This window comes from Equus przewalskii, chromosome 28 (genome assembly GCF_037783145.1).
Source record: "Equus przewalskii isolate Varuska chromosome 28, EquPr2, whole genome shotgun sequence".
In the NCBI taxonomy this organism is placed as follows: domain Eukaryota; kingdom Metazoa; phylum Chordata; class Mammalia; order Perissodactyla; family Equidae; genus Equus; species Equus przewalskii.
This window is the reverse complement of record NC_091858.1, coordinates 35889204-35909843: the sequence shown is the minus strand read 5'-3', so window position 1 is coordinate 35909843 and position 20640 is coordinate 35889204. Positions and strand designations below refer to the sequence as shown.

The following is a 20640-nucleotide window of genomic DNA, read 5'->3' as shown; positions in this document are numbered from 1 at the left end:
GTATCTATGACAACACAGAAAGAGACTGCAAGCTGTTTTATTTGCAGACAGTAGGTGCATTAAGTACGAACTGAAATATTCATTTAAATTGAAAATTTAAAAGGACATGTAAACAATTCAGTTATATGTTTTGTTTGTTAAAAGTCTACTTTGTATCTGCAACTATGTGTGTGTGTGTGTATGTGCACACACACAATCTTCATCTTTTAAAATGGAATTATCTAAAAGGGAATTAAGACAACAACATTCATAAGTAGGATAATGTGACAGATTCTCATGTGACCCCAATGACCCCCACTTCCTGGATTTGACACCCCATATAATCTCTCTCTCCTTGAGTGTGACTTACTTCTGGGCCATCAAATAAAGCAGAGGTGAGTGAATGCTGCGGCTGTAAGGAAGGCCACAAATCAGCTGATGATGAGTTGGAATAGACAGAGGGGATCCTGGGTGAGCCTGGCTTCATCAGAAGAAGGCCCTTAAAGGAAGGACTGAGTCTTTCAAGTGGGAGGAGCTCTCTGTTGGCTTTGAAGAAGCATACCACGGGGATGGGCCGTGCCTTAGGAACTCCAGGATGGGGACCTCAGTCTCCCTCCAAGAGGACCTGAGTTCCTACAGCCACATGAGCCTGAAAGGGGATATCCAGCTTCAGACAAGACCAAGACCCCAGCTGACACCTTGATTGTGTCCTCACCAGACCTGGGAGGACGCAGCTGGGCCACACCCAGACCCCTGACCCACAGAAACCGTGAGTAATGAGTATGTGCTGTTTTAGGCCCTTAAGTTTGTGAAAATTCATGACACAGCAATAGAAAACTAATACACAAAAGAATTGCCTATTATTTTAAAACAACTTTATGAAATGACCAACTAGCTAACTATGGAAGGAACAAACGATACTATTCACATTTTTTTCCCAGCAGTTTTCTCTGCTGAATCAATGGCTATTTGAGAACAACTTCTTGCTCCATAAACCTGTATTTACAAATTGACCTCGAAACTCTATCAATGAGGAGACACCCAAGCAGAGAATTCGATGAACACTGTTCTTTGAATAATATTCTGATTTTACCCTAAAGCAGTAACACTTATACATGTTACAACCAAGAATGTTTGGAAAATCTGTGAACGTCTATTATTTATAAAATTAGATTCTAGAAATTGCACTTGAGAACTGCCGCTTATCTTGTATAGAATTTCCAAAACCTAGTTGTCAAAAAAAGAGAGGAATCAGTTATAAAATGAACATGTCATTGTGTACTTAAATCTCATTCATAGTCAGGAAGGTAATGAGATCAGAAGAATTCTTAGGAGAAATAGACAGATCTCACTACACACACACAAGTAATTGTGTGCAGTGATGGAAGTGTCAATCAGCCTTACTGTGGTGATCATTTTGCAATATATATATGTGTCAGATCATCACAATGGGCATCTTAAACTTACACAATGCTATATACCAATTATGTCTCAACAAAGTTGGAAAAAAAATGAAATAGGCAGAGTGACTCCTGACATCAGGAGGTGGAGACGGGCAGGAGGGGGGACATCCAAAGAAGATTACATCAACCTGTTCAGGATGTCAACCAATCCGATAAAGAATTAGCACTTGTTATCAATCCAGGATTTCAAGGACTTCATATCATAGCTTCTGACTTCTCCTATTCTTCACCTTCAGGTTTGTTTTCAGTAATTGATTGTGCACGGTGGCTGTGTATACTGCATGCCTGCAATATTTCTGACTTGTTTTGAAGCTAGAAGGTGACAATGCTTAGTATTTCATTATTGGCCTTGAGAATGTATTCACACGGGAGTCGTTCTCTCATTTATAACAGTGTATTTAATGTTGCTGTCATTTTAATTCTATCAGCATATTAATAAAATCTCAATGACAGCTGCATAAGCCCACAGCTCTGGGCTCTAATTTTCCTGGCTGTAGAATATGTTGTAGTTTGTTCAGAATTGGTCGTCAATCCCAAATCACCCCACCTCCCCTTCGACTTCAGCAAACAAAATGAATAAGGGGCTACAATCAAAGATGCCATGAATGGATGGGCCATTTTGTAGAAATGGGCAATCAGCTATGGGCTCATTCTTTTATTTCAGATTGCAGGTGGAGGGGGACTTCAAGATTTCTCTCTAGGGATCTTAAACAGATAATTTGGGTAAGGGGCAGGGCAAGCAATTTTAGGACCCTGAAGAACGGAAATGAACCAGCCATGAGAGATTTGGTCATAGGGCAGGATAGGAAAGACCCGTGAATGTTCCTATTTCCCTCTCCCCAAATTAAACACTGTCATCCTCAAATTATGTAGACTCAGAGGGTGGGCCTGTCTCCCAGTTCTCAGCTTTGTGGTTTATTCGTTCTCAGTGCTCTCCAGTGCAATCATGTAGAATGTGCTCTGAGGGCAGTGAATTTCTAGAGTAATGACTTTTTTTTCCCCCCTCTTAGAACTAATTGGCATAAAAAGGGCCATATGGATTGCTAGCAGCTCTGTCCTGCAGATCTGCTTATTCACCTCCAGCCTCTTACCATTTTTTTGAAATGGCTTTTGTACCCATCTGTTCCTCCTTGTCTATTCCCAAAAGCCCTTCACATCAAGCTTCTCTTTCTTCAACATTTTAGAGATGTCTCTGACTGTGGGTTCCTCACTCTGTGGTCTAGACTCCAAAGTCTGAAACAAAAACAGGAGGCTTGAAACAGCCAGGGGGACGGCTCGCCCCAAGAAAGCTAGCAGCCTGCCTCTCAAAAGGAAGGTTTTCTAGGATCAGATGCTGGTTCTGACAGCGTACCCCAAATAGATTCATCTCATGGAGGGGTCATGCGACTTAAATATAATGCTGGAATGCCAGTTTTCTAATTTAAAAAATGAATGGAGTCAGTCCATGTACCAGAATCCCTAGGTCAACACGAATAAATCACTCTCTTTCTACTGGGAGAGCCACAGTGACACCACAATCACAATGAGAATATTGCCTGGTAACCATGGAATCAGAGCAAGGGAAGTTAATTAAATAAGGCCAATAAACTTAAAAGGAAGTCAGTCTAATTAATTCACCCCCATGAGAGCACTGATTTTCCCAGTGGGATTGGATTACAGCATCTTCTTGCTTAGTTTCTTTGCCAGATACATCTTGGGTGGTCACTGAAAGGCTTCCATTTTCAAGGTCTCTCTATTTGTTGTTCCACGACTACTGACTACCGCACACCACCCTCCCAAGACATACGTTGATTTTTTTTTAAGATATATATATTATATTCATTCTGACTATTCCTTTTATGAGTAATAATGACTAAGCACTTCTGCTCTGTCTGATTATGTGTTATTGAAAGTCAGCAAGAAGTCTTTCTCCCTTACTCTCAAGTCACTTGTGGGTGGCGGATATCACACAAACAGCCATTTGGAATCATTGTAATCCTCTAAGAACTGGTGTTTATACCATTGTTGGTTTGCCATTCTTTAAATCTCAGATTTCCATGCAATTTCATTCCTCAAATACTATTAATGACTCTGCCTTAATGTTGAACAGTAATGACTGCTGTCTAGCTTTTAAAGCCTTCCATAATCAGGCTGCCGAAGCTAATTTTGGTTTTTCTTTTTCTCCTCATTGTGCATCTTCCATTCAATTCAGACTTTCACATTCATTATCTCAGGAGCTGAAAGATCATATTCAACTTTCCACATCTATACAAGTCTGTCTCCTTCCATGTAAATTCTAGGTCAGCTCAGTTAATTATCATTTATTAAGTGTTTGTGTAGGTGATACGTAGTTGATCAAATTAAGATTCCTCCTCTTGAGGACCTCACGTTTTATTGGTGAAAATAAAAGGTGTAGAGACGAAATGTAAGAGGTTCCAGGGACACAGAAGAAGGAGCAGGCAATTCTGCTCCAGGATGTTGGGCAGCAGTGCAGGTTTTATATAGGATCTTGCAGTTGGATTCAATCTTGAGCAATGAGACAAAGGGCATCTAGAAGTAAGGAAAGAAAATTCTCGAGGCTTCTATGATTATTTTAGCTTTCAATGATTTCTCATTTTTCTGCAAAATTTTAGGTTTCATCATTAGATATATACATATTTTTAGAAATGTATACACATATTTCTAAATATTAGGGCACAAGATACACATATTACCATCAAGGAGCTATAGTTTATTTGGGGAAAAAGAACAAACTCATGTGAAGATGAAATGTATTAAGGGTCAAATATCACAATACATGAAGGGTCAAATTCAACAAAGATGATCTATGTTAGGGGTCACACATATCGGTCAATGTGAATCAGGGCCATGAACTGACTCCCACAACCACATCTACAGATCCATCCCATAGTTCAGAATACAATTATAGAGTCACAGTTCTATTGACCAATTTTCACAAGTGCTAAATTTTACCATCCTAAGCCATTTATTTGCAAACAGGAACCATGGCTTTTGCCTTGTCTGTTTCAGTAGAGTGCTAATCATTCAGGACACAGGTGACACAGGTACAGTCATCGATTAATCAAAAAGAGGTTCCACCGAGACAGCCCAGAGATGCTTGTCTAAGCTACGCTTCTTTTACTACATCTCTAGGTAGCAAGAATTTCTCGTTGAATTGTGACGGAGGGTTGGTTTGTTTCTCCCTATTTAAATAACTAAGAGTACACAATCCAGAAAGCCTGTTTTGTTCCCAAATTCTCCCATACATCCTGTGGTAAACTGTTTCTGAAGAATGACTATTCTGGGAATATTCTTGTGGAACTCTAAAAAAGTCAACATATTTTTAAAGAATTCTGAATTCAATATAGGATTTTTTTAAATTCTCAGAACTCCTTTTCTTTAAAAATGTTTGCTGAAATATTTAGAAAACATAGTAATCCATTGTCAATATGATTTTTCCTGATATTTGAAGAGCTTTAGAATCACTAGCAGAAAGCAAAACAAAAAGGATTATGTTAAATAAAGCAAAACTCTTATTGCCCTGGGCCAGCTCTATGGAATCTTAGTGCTCTGTAGAATAAGCTTGAATAACAGCCATCCCATCTAAGCTTTTATATTACAGATGAGACATCTGTGCGAGGTGCAGAGGGGACTAAGAAAACGAACACCCGTTGTCCCTGATCTCAAAGAGCTTATGCCGTGTGCTTTCATTCGACATCTTTATAGAATCAGAAGGCTATCATCTGTTATGACTAGAGACAAACCTGTAACAAAAAGCGGTGTTTTTTCACAGAGGTAAACTTTTTCAGTTCTACATTGCCTGAACCTATTATTCAGAAACTAATTGTTACTTAATAAATGCCTATTAATATATCTATTCGAACTTGTGCCAGAGATGCCTGGCTTTTCTTCCTTGTCAGTGCCTTTACACATGCATCAGTCAATATATGTGGTACTCATCAAAGTAAGATCATCGAAAATATTTAAAAATAAGTTCATCAGCAGTTCCTGGCTTCAGTTAGAACACCTGGATTTCTTGCTGGCTGCAGCACTCCAGGAGGTGAAAGCTTCAACAAACTACTGAAACACTTAAAGAGGCGTTTCTAACCTCTGAAGAATAAAGAGGAGCTGCTTACCAAGACCCAGCATTGCCAAGATGGTAAAATTAGAAAGCATGCAAGAGTAGGCTGCAAATATTAAAGGACATAAGAATATTATTTGTAAATTTCAAAAATTCAAAATTTCATTCATTTCAAAAATTTTAGGATGCTTATTAAGGTATATATTTGCTCCCTGTTGATATTTTGTATTCCACTCATGTGTGTAGGTTAATTACAGATCCTAAACGTTTAAATACGAATGTTTCCTGAAGTAATACAGTTAACTAGTAAGAGGAAATTACAAAAGTCTTTTGAAAGCAGTTAGTCGAAAAGTGTCTTCACATAGTCTTAAACTTAAATAATTTGCTCGAAACATTTTATAAGCATTCATTATTTTCAAAGCATATTTTAGGGATGAATATTTGAATCAGGTATTTAATCACATTATGGGATCTTGGAATTTCTTAAACTTAATTAGTTAGTGTTTAAACCTCAGAATTTAATGTGAAGTTAATAATATTTTGATAATATAGCTATCAGTGCCATCAATTCTGTATTACAAATATCTTTTCCCATCTGGCAGTTTGTTTCAGCTCTAGGGCAATCTTGCAAACAAGACTTGTGCCCAGGGAGCGTGTGCATTTTGGGAGATGGAATCAAAGAGGGAAAACAGGCAAAAAAGATAATTACTCTTGTCAGATTGATGATAGTAAGAGCTAAATACCAATTATTGCCAATATACCTTTCTCTTGTTTTTAGAAAGTTTGCACTTCCATGCAAATAATAATGTCCATATAATTGGAAAGTGCCCATAAGTAGATCCTCAGATTCAAGCTTTCTTAAAGTTACTCAGAGAAATAGGAGGGGCAGTAAAATGTCCCAAAGTGCTGCTGGACGCCATGGAGAAACATAGAGCTACCACAGCCACGTGGGGTCTAATTGAGGCTGAGGAAGCACATGGAAGAAACAACTCTTGATGAGGGAAGGATGAGGAAGCCCACAGTCTGTAATTTCAATCCAATTACGTATTCTTAGAGAATACAGAGATTTTAGAGAATGCTTCTCAACTGTTATTTGGACAATAAGAGGGGAGTTGAAGTTCTGGAAACAGTTCAGTAACCTCCTCCTCAATAATAAATCCAGAACCATAAGCATGAATTTCCTTCTGAATATCTTTTGCACAACCATGAGAATATAGGAGCAAGTGTTCATAAATCAAGAATTACACTAGTTGGAAATAGTTGGAGGGAGAACAGGCAGCAGTTACTAAGGTTGGGACAACAATGAGAAATAAAGTAGAAGCTCAGTATGATAAGTTTTCTATGAAGCAGCTGTGGGAGAGACAATGCTGAGCTCTGTAACCCCCAGACTTGGGGCAGTATTAAGGATGAGGCGTAGGGATGCACATAGGAGAAAGGGAAGCACAAGGCCAATGCTTCCTCCTTTTTGCCAACAAATCACAGTAGGAGGCAAGATTTGTCAGATGAGCTAAAGCAACAAGAGAAGTGGAGGAACAACCCAGGTGTCCAGGAATTTCTCCTTAGTTATAATAAACACAGAAAGTTACCTAAAGGGTTTTCAAACAGCTTTCCTTCCCAAGTAGCCACATTCCTCTGGGACTTTAAGACTGGTGTAAGAGCTAGGAAGTGGGGATTAACACATCCAAGTAACAAAACAAAAGATGAGGAGTATTCTGGTGGAGAAACTGAAGCAGATGCACAGAGATCACAATAGACTATCTGCAAGCAAAGCAAAATGGTTTTACAAGAACTCTTTGGAACTTGTTTGAGAATGAAATCCTGAAAAGTGGAATTCTAATAAAGAAAAAATATAATTATAAATTAATTTTATAATGTCCATTGTGACTAATATATTTGGCATGCAATACAATGAATATGTTTTATATTAACGGAGCCTTTTAAAAGGTTATTTTCCTAAAAGTGAAACATTGGTTTTCTCAGGATGAAAGCTACTCTAGCTCTATTTTTGCCCAAAGTCTTACAAATCTTCAACTGTAATTTCACCAACCAAGAAAGATTTGAGGCAATTAATCTTCCTTTTAGACACCTGGATTAGTTCTGTGTCTGGGATAATTATCATCTTTTCCAAGCCTTCATTTGCTCATCTGTCAAGTACAGGAATCAGTCTTGATGATCATCAACATACTTTCATGCTCAAACATACAAAACTGTTAACTTCCTATGTCACGGTATTTGATGCCACAAAGATTTTTAAGCATCAGATTGGTGAAGGATTAAACTATTTTGTATATTTTAAGCATTTTATTTATCTGATTACTTAATTTTTTAATTGGCTATGTACACCAAATAGCTACATTTTCTACTTTACTTGTATGGAACTAAAAATGTTGAAAATAGTTATTATATCACAAACTTCTTTTTTTGAAAGTACAATTTCTTCTCCTCCTTTATTTTTTATCCTCCTTTGTCTTCTTCACATTCATCTTAAAAATAATTTCCATTTTCCATATTGATTTATATTAATGGGGGAGCACTATAGAACACTGCTGAAAACTGTGAGCTACAGATCAAATCCGAGCTCTAACAGTTCACGTAGCTGGTATCTTGGACAAATACTCAAATTACCTGTGGTTAGTTTTCTCATTAGGAAATTAGTGGTGACAAGAAAGAGCCTACTACATAGAGTTGTTTTACATATATATACATACACACATATATATACTCACACATAACAGTACCTGTGTGTATGTGCATGTATGCATTCATATATTTGTATAATTGCATATATTTATTACATATATGTAATATATATTTTATAAAGTATAGAATCTAATAGATGTACAGAAAGATACATAGATATAACAGAAAAGTATTGATGTGTGGTAGGCATTCAAAGACTATTACTATTAATTATACCAAACATTCATTCTAAATCTTTCATGTATATGTATAACAATTTTTGTTTATGTGCACAATATCACGTTCAATATTTTTAAGCCCAGAAGCTCTTAAAGGTCATGATATTTTCTTTTCAAGTACAGACACTTTATTATGAAAATACTAATACTTCTAAATAGATAAACTTCAAACTTGCTTCCGGTAATGTGTGTGAATTTACTGCCTGGTCAACAGTGTACAGAATTAAATAGCAATCCAAAACACAGTAAGGAGGCCAGAAAAAAAATTTATATTTAAAATGTAACATATCACTAAGGAACAGCTATATCCTGAGAAAATAGAACATGAAGTGAAATGATTAAGTCATACGCTACTTACTCGTGTAGGTGAGCTGGAAGCCTTGTTCGGTGTCAGATCCATTGGTGTTGAATTCTAGCCACAGGTGATTTGAAGTGCTGTTTAGGATCAGCCCCATCAGTTCATTTTTAGTGAAGGCCCCCAATGGGCGTGATGAACTCTCTTTGCCATCATACACCTAAAGAGAATTCACAGCATGAGTCCGCCTATTGCTTCATTGTGTTTTTATGGCAGCAATTTCAACAAGACATTCAAATCTTCAAAGATGTGATTTCTTACAGTGCTTTAAAAAGTGATACAGTTCATAGAAAGCTGGATGGATGACGATGCTAAACAATCTTTTTTCTTTAAGTGCTATCTTTACCATTAACATTAAAGATAAAAAGATTCCATTTGTGTTCAGATCATTTCCCATTCATCACTTTGAGAGCTCTTTCTGAGTTTATTGAAAGTTAAATAAACATTTCTCTGCATTTCCAGATTCCCTTATCTACCTTTTTCCCTTTCTCATAATCCGCTTATAAAGGTGGAAAGGATGTAAAATATTTCAGTCACAAATGTCTTCTCTGAGCTATCCTATAAGTAATAGGGTATCTCATTCTTCTCTGTCCGAACGTATTACGTGAAAAGACAATGTGCTGAAATCTTGTCACATTTTCTAGTCTTTGAGCCTGATGTGACTTTAGTCTTTTATTAGTTGTAATAAAAGAATTGCATCATGTAATAATATCAGAGAGATGAGTCATCCTGCCCTAAAATACTTTGTATTTGACTTTATCTTCCTAGGTGGTTATAAAGCCTGAGTGGATACAGCAAGTGTTTGGAAGGTGAAGCAGACAGAGGTTGGTTTTGAGCAGACGTCAGGGTCAGGGGTAAGGGAGAGGGGGGTTCAGCGATGACCCCTGAGTTTCACTGAGGTAGAACACACTCGGAACAGGGGGGTGGCAACCACGTTTCCTGAGTGGGGATTGTGTCTGTTTTAGGGCATGGGCACTGGGAGATAGCCCATGGAATACTTTTCTGCTCGTGCCAGAATGAACGGCATTCACGTTCTGGTAGAATTCAGCGTTAGGACCCCTCACATCCCCAGGAAACTAAGAAGAGAATGCTCAGTGGGAACGGTTCACCCATTTGCCTCTGTGAACCATTCCAATGGCTCATTGTAGGGAAACATTGGTATGGATAAGGGCTTTTTGGAAGAGATAATAAAAATTTTACTTTATATTAAAAACATGCATATCTTAATTAAATAAAGGTTATCCAAGTCCTCAGGAGCTTCCTCCATGTCTGCGTATTTCCCCCACTTGTCTTCCTTCTCTCACAGATTGATGTTTACCCTTCTTCTCTCATCTCTCTTCTAGTAAACGTATAAACCATATATGCTGCTAGACTGAGATACACAGACACAGATACTCCAAAAAGGAGACAACACATCAGAAAAATTAATTTTATGGGTCATTATTTTATTTCATTTCAATTACATAAGCATACGCTCGAGCAGTAGAATCAAATACCGTGTAACTCTTCACAAGAAGCTAGAAACGGGCTATTGTTGAAAAATCACTATTTGGCTTAATATATGAATTCATTAGACATAAGGAGCCTTCTGTCACTCAAAGAATAAAGAATTTCAAGTCAAGAGGAATCAAAAAGAAATTCTCCAGGCCTCTCCAGAAAGGTGTTGGGTCATGTCAATTCCATGCCATGGAATTCTCTGTAATTTATAGAAGTCCACGGACATGAGAGGCATGAAAACAAGTAAGCAGACCCTGAAGTTCACTCCTAAAGTTCTGGAGCATTGTCAACAGTCAACTCTACCAGTCCTGGCTTCCTAACAAGCAGTCGACTGAGGGCATCACAGAGATTGAGTAGATCCTGTGAACGGCCCCTAGTTCACAGTATGCTCATAACTACAACCACTGAAGATGAACCGTTGAGGGCCAGTCTGGTGGCATAGTGCTTAAGTTTGTGTATTCCACTTCGGCAGCCCAGGTTTCACGGGTTCAGATCTCAGGCATGGACCTACACAGCACTAATCAAGACACTGTTGTGGCATCATCCCACATACAAAAGAGAGGAAGATTGGCAACAGATGTTAGCTCAGGGCCAATCTTCATCACCAAAAAGAAAAAAAAACAGGAACTTTAAAATACTGAATGATAAGCTTCTCCAGAACAGTATTTCTGTCTTGTTTCTCTTCATCACCGGCAATCAACACTGTGCTTGACAGAAACATCTCCAAATGAAGAAGTAACCAGCCAATGAAGTGCCTTATTTTGTCAGCTCTCTCATGTTGAAAATCTGGATTCAAGTTTTGTACTTATCACAAATGACACCCCAGATAGTATTGGAAGTCGGAATACTTGATTTTCAATTCTGATCAAATTAGTCACAAGCTTGTTTAGTCCAGCACAACACCTCCTAGTTGTATTTCCTCATCTATAAGCAGCTAGAATCCAAGCCTTCCTTTCAGTTAGTAGGAAAAGGCTCCTTGAGTCATATGTTAATACAAGGCTGAAACCATTTACACTACAAACCCTCCTCAGAGCTTGGCATTTAATCAATGTCATATGCTCCAAGTGGAATAGCCAAGTTAGCAGAGGATCACAGGTTAGAAAACATCACCCAGGATCCTGGAGTGACAGGACTGGGGAAATCTCTCCCTGTCTTGCAGGAGCTGTCTCCAAGGGCTCCGTTTCCAAAATCAACTTCCCTTTCCATTCTATATTCCTTTCGTGACATTTCCATTAGAGCTATATTTCTCTTACATGATTCTTCCATGTGAAGCAAGGAAACATCACGTCTGTGTGCGGGGAGTTGAGTGTATATAAAACTTTGGTCTTACTATTGGATCATACTATGTGTGAAGGAGGGATGAGAATAGCATTTGTGCTCAAAAATTAAGATAATTCCACTTTTTAACACTGAGCTATTTATTAGCATATTCAAGAAAATATATGCCTGAAAAACATGTAGGCATTTCAGATGATTGACAGTTGTTCTGCAACTAAACGTGGTAAGCAAGGTTTTGCTTTTTGGCTTTTTGTTACAATCAACAAGTTGAAGCTGCAAAAAATAAAAACTGAACAAGATTTGCTCCCTTCCGTTCCAGTACTATTTACCACTGTATATATTATGCAGGATCTCTAATTGCTCACCTGCACCAAAAGTTTGCCTTAAAAACTTACTGACTTCTGAATTTGAGGTTACCAAAGAATTCAGAAAATGACTACTTATGATGTAACTTTAAATTTTTCTAGATCAGTGAGAATGTACTAGTTTCCTGCCTGAAAATCACTTCTTAATTACAGTGCTTCACACTGCCAGCATGAGCTTTCAAAAGACTGCTACAACGAAAGAACAGCTAGAATAAAACCACGTTTCTAAACTATGACATTGAAACATCGTCAAGCGTTGACTCAGGAGGAAGGAAGCCCTTGAGTCTGTAAGTGTCTCTTGACCTGTGCACATAACACCTAGTGAGGTCAAGTGGAACCCTCCAGGGACCCCACTCTAACCATTACATAAATGCATGACAAACAGGGAGGTTACTAATGTTCCCCTTTTACCTGGCTCTTTGCATATCCTCTTAATGCTCATGGATTAAAGTGAGTGGAATCTGCTGAGTGTGAGATGCTTCATTGTGTGTGTCCATGTAGACGTAAATACAATAGAAAAACCACAGAACTTTAGAAAGGAATCAGCAGAGGGACGGGTCCCTCCCTTGCCACAAATCAGCTGTGTGACCTGGACAAATTGCTTAGTTTTCATTGGACCAAGCAGGTAGACGGACTGGATGATGTTCAGCATTAGTCTTTGCTGCTCAAAGCCTTTCTCTTTCAATGTCCTGAGGCTCGGTCTACAAATGCCCTATCTCTGGCCCCTAGATCCTTGAAGGTCCTCAGTTTCCTAACATAATTACAGAAGAGGTGAGAACTACACCGGATGCCTTAGGAATTATGGGGCGTTTCCAGTTGAACTGGGATTTACAGATCAAGGTGAGACCACAGTGCCCCTGGAATCTGCTCACCCTGCCTTTTTTTCTTGGAGTCCATCTAGAAGGTGGGCAGTGTGCTGGCTCCTGAATCCTGCCAGAGCCTCTCCCTGAGGAGAGGAAAAAAAAATGTGTATATATAAAGATGTATTACTACATGTATATGTCTATGTATACAGATGGATAGGTATTATATTTATTTCTTGGGAAGAAAAGATGGACTCACGTGAAAGAAGATTCTTCTTACCTTTAGAACATCTCCTTCAGACAGCTGGAAGTTCCGCGCCCTGAGATGGATCCCCTTGCCAGCTTCTGTTTCTATTTTATAGATACACTCGTGGTTATTATCGTAATTTGATGGGAAATTTGGAGACAGTAATGTTCCTTCATTTCCTTTGACACTTGCTCCACATTCAGCTAAAATAAATAGGACATTAAAAAAGAAAGAGGATTCAAAAGTGGAATTACTGATTTTAATAGATAAAAACTCTAAAATCATGGCAGCTCTCTCTTCTTTCAACGTTATGTCTGTAATTAACATTTTGTTTTTATAGATTATTGATATTTTTTACTGTTTTACCAACTGGACGGGAAAGATACTCCCATTGACCCCATTTCCAAGATTTCTTATTTCTTTTAACAGAATGCGTCTTACTCCATAGAAGCAGCATGCTACCCCACAGAGAGATCTAGAACAAAACTGATATGTCCCGAGCCCTCTGGCTGTATCTCTGGAAGTCACACCCCTTGAGTGCCTCATTTCTGCCTCCTGAAGCATCCCTGCCAATTCCAGTGTGTCAACACTACTGTTGCATCAGTGCAATTTTCCCACACTTGTATTTTGTGGCATCAACCTGGGTGCATTTAAAGGGGAAGCTAACAACAGCCCAAACCACTGAGTCACACGCTCCTATGTCACAGCACCAGGCAGGTCCGCTTTATGTCTTGGGATGGAGAGCATTCAGTGACAGTCAGTGTTATCTCCCTTTTCCCTTCTCCTGACAAAAGGGGAGGACAATTCACTTCTAGATCCAACTTGTCATAAAACAGTCTTTAATCAAGGTGAAAAATGAAAACCAATACAGCTCCACCTTCTGTCAACTCGGAGAAAGTCACTCCACCTGTCCCATCTGCTTCCTCTCCTGTGGCCGTGAAGGACTTGGGTGAAGAAGTCCTTCAACTCTAACCTTCTGAGTCCAAAATGATCATAAAATAATACAGTTGCTCTGCGTGTGTTTGTGTGATGAGAGAGCTCCATGGGATTCTGCATCAACTGGTCACACTATGTGCAAACTCGGTGATTTTGAAAAATTCAACAAAGTAAGTATGAGATTGAAGAAGAATGATCCAGTTGGAAACTGAAAATCAGGAAAGTGCATGCCTATAATAAGAGGTGAGAGGGAGAGACAGAAGGAATTCATGGTATTTAATGTTAGAGTGGGTTGTCTAAGGCGTTATGTAACATTGGTAGATGCCCCCTTTCATAATTTTGATTTGCTGACATCTCCATCTTTCGCTGACAGTTAATGAAATGAGCTACAACTAGCAGCTGTGATTCTCTAGCCCACTTGCCAGAAGGAAACGGCTAGAGATTTCTGATCAGCTCATATTGATTTGTGCACTTGGATCTCAATAATGTCCCCATGGAGAAGGGTGGGGGAGAAAAACATATGAGAACTTACTTTCTCCTATCCCTCACCCTTCTTTAAGTAAAGACATGAAGGCAGGCTTGGAGGGGGATGGGGAGAAAGTGGTGAGAGAGAAGCACAGGGAATTGGTGACCCAACAAAAGTGCAATGAGAGTTTATGATTTGTTTTTAACTGTAGATATATTTATATTATTATATTTCTATGTTTTAAAAGTTATAATAATCTTTTAAAAATTATCTTTTAAAAAATTATGGAGAGAAAGGCAAGTGATGCATCTCTCGCGCTGGATGTTCGGGTGCTCCTGCTCAGGGCTGGGTGGTCTTCAAACAATGTGGTGGTCTTTCCACGTTAGCAATCTGACGATTCTCAGGCAATCTGAGCTTGAAGAGATACAGCTTAAATCTTAAACTCAACAAACATTTTGGATAAATAATCTCCTTGGGAAATGTTTATAATTCATGGCACTTTGCTGAAAAACAGGGTGTTTTTAACATAAAAGCCAAAATAAATGTAAAGAACATCAAAACGGCAAAGCAGGGTGTCCCCCTTTGGCTGCTTTGTGGATGCAAGAGTGGGGGGTTCAAACTTATAAAGATACTGGACTCAAAGAGAATAAGAAAGAATTCATTGAATTCTGATAGCGAGAACATGGAACCAAGTCACAAATAGTAGAAATTTTCAATTAAAATTGAATTTTTCTGTGATCAATAAAGGAAACTATTCAAAAATTAAATTTAGGTCCTTTTATCCATTACTCTATAAGTTTGAAAAAAGATCTTGCAATTAAAGATGGAAAAAAAAAGTACTGACATAGCGGCAAATAGATTATTTTTAGTCAGAGGAAAACTTTTGAAGAAATATTTTTTTGTGGTACAACATCTGGGTGTGTATTTAGGGTTACCATATATTTGAATATATGAAGTCAATTATGCATTTAGTACATTAGATGTCCACTGCGAAGCTCAGGTAGGCGGAGCTCAAGCTTCCACAGAGGTGGGCCGGAGATGAAGGGGATAATGAGGGTCCTGGCCCTCCCTCTGGCCACCATTGGCTCATTAGGCGAGGCTGTGATGTTCTTTCTTAACTGAATGAGGTCAAGAGGATGGAGAGAGGGTTGGAAACAGATAAGGGGTAATTAATTGAATACAGTGCTAAGTCCACACATTTTGAACCCAAAGTATGGGATGAGAACGTTGTCACTCTGGGGTACCTTGGAAATTGCCTACAAGAAGTGCCAGTTTGTCTTCAGTGGTGCATTCCATGAGGAAAGCAGAGCCAGGAAAACCATTCTGATCAGTTTCCTCCATGAGCCCCACCTGAGGTCTTGGTGAAAGAAGTGCTTCTCCTCCCCAAGGACAGGGAAGCTGTGCCATCCCTGTCTACGATCTGCATTTCAGGGACCAGCTTTTGTTCTCCTGTTCTCGACATGGTTGGGATTCCTTTCCTTGGTCTTCACACCACTATGTTGCTATTCTTTTCTTCTCCTCCACAGACTTGCCACGTCGAGAATCTTCCAGCCTCAGTTAGGAGTATCATTACTTAAAGGTAGATTTAATCTATCGTGATAAGGCTGATGTGCAAGCTTTGATGATGGTATGTGTCACACACTTTTCTCAGTTCTTTACATAGTTAACTCATTTACCCTCACTGTAACCTTATCTGACAGGTTAATAAACTCCATTTTACAGATGGGGAAACTGATGCTTAGAATTGTTTAAAACTCAAGGGCTTTTCCAAGGTCACACGACTAGTATAGATTAATTACTGATTTAGTATAAACTCTGTGTTTAAGAATAGAATTGTACCCCTTTTTGTATCTTACTTAATAACAAATATACTTTATAATTCATGCTCCATAATATTACTCATAATTAGCAATAATGTAACTAGCATACTGAGTTTGTTGTAGAAGAGAGTCTATTTTTAAGGACTTTCATTCTCCACTTAATTGGCAAATTATATTTGTTTTTACATTAGTATTTAAGACATTAACCATATAATTTATTTCTCATAATACAACAAAAAGGTAAGCCTAGAAAGAAGACTTTAGCTTTTAGATGCATGGGAAGAAAAAAAATATCAAATCTAAAGATGTAATTTTATATATCTTTTTATTAAGATTGGATTCTGGGATTATTTTTTTAAAGCAAATATATAGTAAGTGGCGCTAAGTAAGTGTAAGTCTGCACGTGATATAAATAATGTGTGGGAAATTAACTAGCCAGTTGTAAGTGATAACCCTTTGTAGACAAGCCCTGTTGTTGCTCTAGCCTGTGCAGAGAAAGGGTAAAGACTCACTCTTCCTTCGCACGTCATCCTCGCCCCTCCAAAATGATCTATCTCCACGAGTATCGAGCAACTATTTCTCAGGACCCGAGATGCAAGTAAAGTTTCTAAATAAATATGCAAACACAATTCATTTATTCAATATACACCTATAAGTGAACTAAACATGCATAGCCAATACATTTAAATGTGGAAGGACAGGATTTCATAATTCTACTGCAGTACGATGCAGCATTTAAAAGAATCTTTCATATGAATTTTGCTCCAAGAATGCGAAATTGCTTGTAGAGTATACAAACTTGGTACATTAATTTTCAAAAAATCTATTTTAGTACAGTGTTTTACTTAACGTTTCTCCATTCTAAGCATTATAACTATTTTATTTATATTTGCATTGCTTTATACTCTTCAAAGACGTTCATACCAGTTATCAGGGAATTACAATTTTTTTTCTTAGAATCATGGCGTTGACATCTTTGCTTGATTTTAAGCTGTGTTCTGTGTTTGAATTGACACTATTCCAATGAACATGGTGGCTGCCATCACTGTTGTTTTCTGAGTTTGTGTCAAGATCAAAAGAAAATATGATGTTGTAAAGGCTGGAAGTGATTACTCATTTTATTTTGAGGGCCATGGTCCATTACTCAACTTGGTAGTTGGCAGATCAAAGATATGACAAGAAATACTGGCGCAGATGCAGTGTGAGGACACCAGGACACAACTCAGGTGCAAGACAAAGAGGGTGCTCATGTGACTTCATCGACGTGACTGAAGCAGGAGACCCTCTGAGAGAGCTGTGGGAGATCTGGCTGCAAACACAGGCGAGGCCAGGGGCTGGGGGTGGGGGTGCTTCACTGAACCCAGTGCGGAGGCCCTACAAGAGTTTGGAGCACAGAGAGGTCCTGATAAAGGGCTGCTTGGATAAGAGAAAATGGCCTAAAAGAAGAAAACTAATCTTAAAGACTCTAAAGGAAACCAAAAAGGGTGTAGGTGTTGCAAAGGTGGATTTGTAAAGCAAATTCCAGAATTCCTAGTTTAGAGGAACACCTGGAAGATCCAAATAAGTAATTGCAGGGTGAAGAAAACGTAGTAACACTTTGCTCAATGGGGTGCAGCAATTCATCCTTCTTTTGGCCTATTTGGCACTTACGCAGGGCATATTTTTATAAATATTATGTCATTAAATAAACAGCAATTCCATGGGGTAGGCATCAATATTAATCCTATCTTGCAAATGAGGAAACCGAGGCGCAGAAAGGTTAATTAACCTGCTCCAGCTCATACAGGAAGGGGTAGCAGAACTCCGACGTGAACCCCCGGCAGCCTGGCATTGATTGGAACATGTGATAACTACACCTTGTTGTTAATATACAATATCGATAATTAATTATATTTATAGGGATTAAATAACACATGAGGAATGCATGTAAACTCATGACCCCGGAAGGGTAGGAAGGTGAAGCTGTTTTGGGAAACACACCTGGTGAATGTTAGGCTAACATTTCACACCAAGTTCTGCGAGACATCATCAAATTGCCCATTGGTATGAGATTTTGAGGCACATCTTTCTGACTTAAGTTTGCTCCTGATTAGATCGACTAGTGTCCAAAGATGGATGCAACATGGTTTTCAAATGAGAGAACTAAAATGCGTCAAAGAGATAGAGAGGTGCATTAAACCCTGGCACTGTCTCCCGTAGGAAATAATCGAGGAAAACAAGACTCTGAAAGGAAAAGCACGTGCTCCGAAAATTATAAAATTTAAGTCACCAAAATTTCTGAAATTCTTTGAACTTGATTTAAGACATCCATTGTAAATCTCCATTACTAGAGCAATTAAATGTATCAAGTTTAAGTTCTTTCAGTAATCCGTTTAAAATTACTTTAGGATGAATGAATATAATTTTCCTTAATATGAATCATTTGCTCTTCTTATAAAGAGCCTCCTGAAATCGTAATTAAAATTGAATCGTCATTTAGAGTTTTGTAATGGAACTAAACTAATTAAAATTAAATTAGCTTGGTAGAAAGGAGCGCATTGATTTTTCAGTTAATTCTTCTGTACAAAAGCGCCGACCTGTGAAACTCACTGTCAGCTCAGGCTGACAGAAGGAACCGCCCCTGAGCGGGTCTTAACCCACAGACACCTGTTTCTCAGGGTCGCAGAGGCTGGAGGTCCAAGACCCAGAGCATTAACTGTATGATCTGTAAGAATTGATAAAGATTCAATGTTAATAAATATTTTATTGAAGATATTAATTTATTATTTATTTGATTGTAAGATAGTTGAAAATATATAATGTCTCAATCTGCCTGTTTAACACACTAAACTAGATTCAGATCCGTATTGAAGAAACTTGTCCACCTAAATAATATCGAGGGTGTGCGATGCCTCACATCACACATGGACGTTTAACCTCACGTGGAAATTGTTCTGGGGCCTTTGAGAACATTGTGAAATTCAGAACACACTAATTTACATGAATTAACATATGCATATGCTCCGGAAGCTTTATTTTAAAAGCACAGAAATAGAAAACTGATACTGAAAGAATGACGGAAGTCTATTTTATTTCTATTTTAAACCAAGTTTGTTTTCATTGCTAGAACAAATCAGTCGACCTCTCTCTCTATATATGAAATCTATATTATTTAAACTGTGCAATTCCATTTTTCTCACAAAGAATATCTAACAATTGCATATAATGTTCCTATTTTTAATTAAAATTAGAATTAAAGAATTAAAAATTAGAATTAAAAGATAAATGGCAACAACAGACTGGCTGGCCTAAGAAAATAATGTTTAAATGGAATTGGCCAAAAGACTCAAGGGTCAATTTACTTTATCAAAATACAGGCAGGATATCTTGTTCTACTATGCCTCTCTGAAATATTTATAATCCATTAAATAATTGAGGATAGCAGTGTGGGATTCTTTCTTATTTTATTTCATCCAAGGACATTATACTTTGTCCAGTAAATAGAATTAGTGGAGATATTCAACAAGAGGGAACTTGTTTTCACTGTTTGTTTGTTTGTTTGTTTGTTTTGGTGAGGAAGATTGGTGCTGAGCTAACATCTGTTACCAATCTTCCTCTTTTTGCTTGAGGAACATTGTCCCTGAGCTAACATCTGTGCCCATCTTCCTCTATTTTGTATATCGGACTCCTCCACAGCATGGTTGATGAGCAGTGTATAGATCCACACCTAAGATCTGAACCCTCGAACTCTAGGCCACTAAAATGGAGCACATGAATTCAACCACTATGCCGCCAAGTTGGCCTCTGATTTTTTGAAAATTTCCTTTATCAGATAATATTTAGTAATTATTCTTATGTAAACATACAGGCTTATAATATCCTGAGAAAATTGGATGTTCAGAATTGTGTGTACATTCACAGATGCAATATTAGATTAGGGAATTCTAGGAGACACTCATCTCCATCATATCTGCTTTCTAACTCTGCCCCTGCTTCTTATCCCTGAGATATCACAAAATTTCTCAAAGATCACAAATATCACAAAATATGCACTTTTCCTAATTAGTCAACAGCTGTTCAGACTGGCATTTAAATATCCTAAGCCAACCAGAACTGTCCTGGCCATAGCGATTTGTCAGGAACAGGCATGTGACTCTATCTGGGCCAATCCGAGGAAGTCCAGGCCATGCACAGAAGCCATCTTGGGAAGGCTGTATCCACTGGGCAACTTGACGTTGGGATTACTACACTATATGTCATGATACAAGAGCCTGGTCTGTGGCAGCCCAGCGAGGAGGGCAGGGAGCTGCCTGGAGCTTCCTGATGGGCATGTGAAGCCTGAGGATAAAGCCAACACCCAGTTTGGCCAAACAGAGAGATGATGAGGTATCAGTTCCCTGATCTCAAGGTTGAATCCTTGATCAAACCTCACCTGAAGCTATACCAACTTAAGGACTGTTCAGTCACATTGCCA

The 20640-nt window shown here is 38.3% G+C and overlaps 1 protein-coding gene across 2 annotated transcripts in view; it reads right to left on the bottom strand.

Moving 5' to 3' along the window:
• CSMD1 (CUB and Sushi multiple domains 1) overlaps nucleotides 1-20640 on the bottom strand; it is a 1831060-nt gene that overhangs the window by 318702 nt on the left and 1491718 nt on the right. For both annotated transcript variants that reach the window (XM_070598372.1, XM_070598373.1), the window contains exons 22-23: nucleotides 12999-13168; nucleotides 8779-8935 (exon numbers count right to left, since the gene is read on the bottom strand). In XM_070598372.1, the coding sequence (XP_070454473.1) occupies nucleotides 8779-8935; nucleotides 12999-13168 (327 nt within the window). The remainder of the gene's footprint in view (nucleotides 1-8778; nucleotides 8936-12998; nucleotides 13169-20640) is intronic.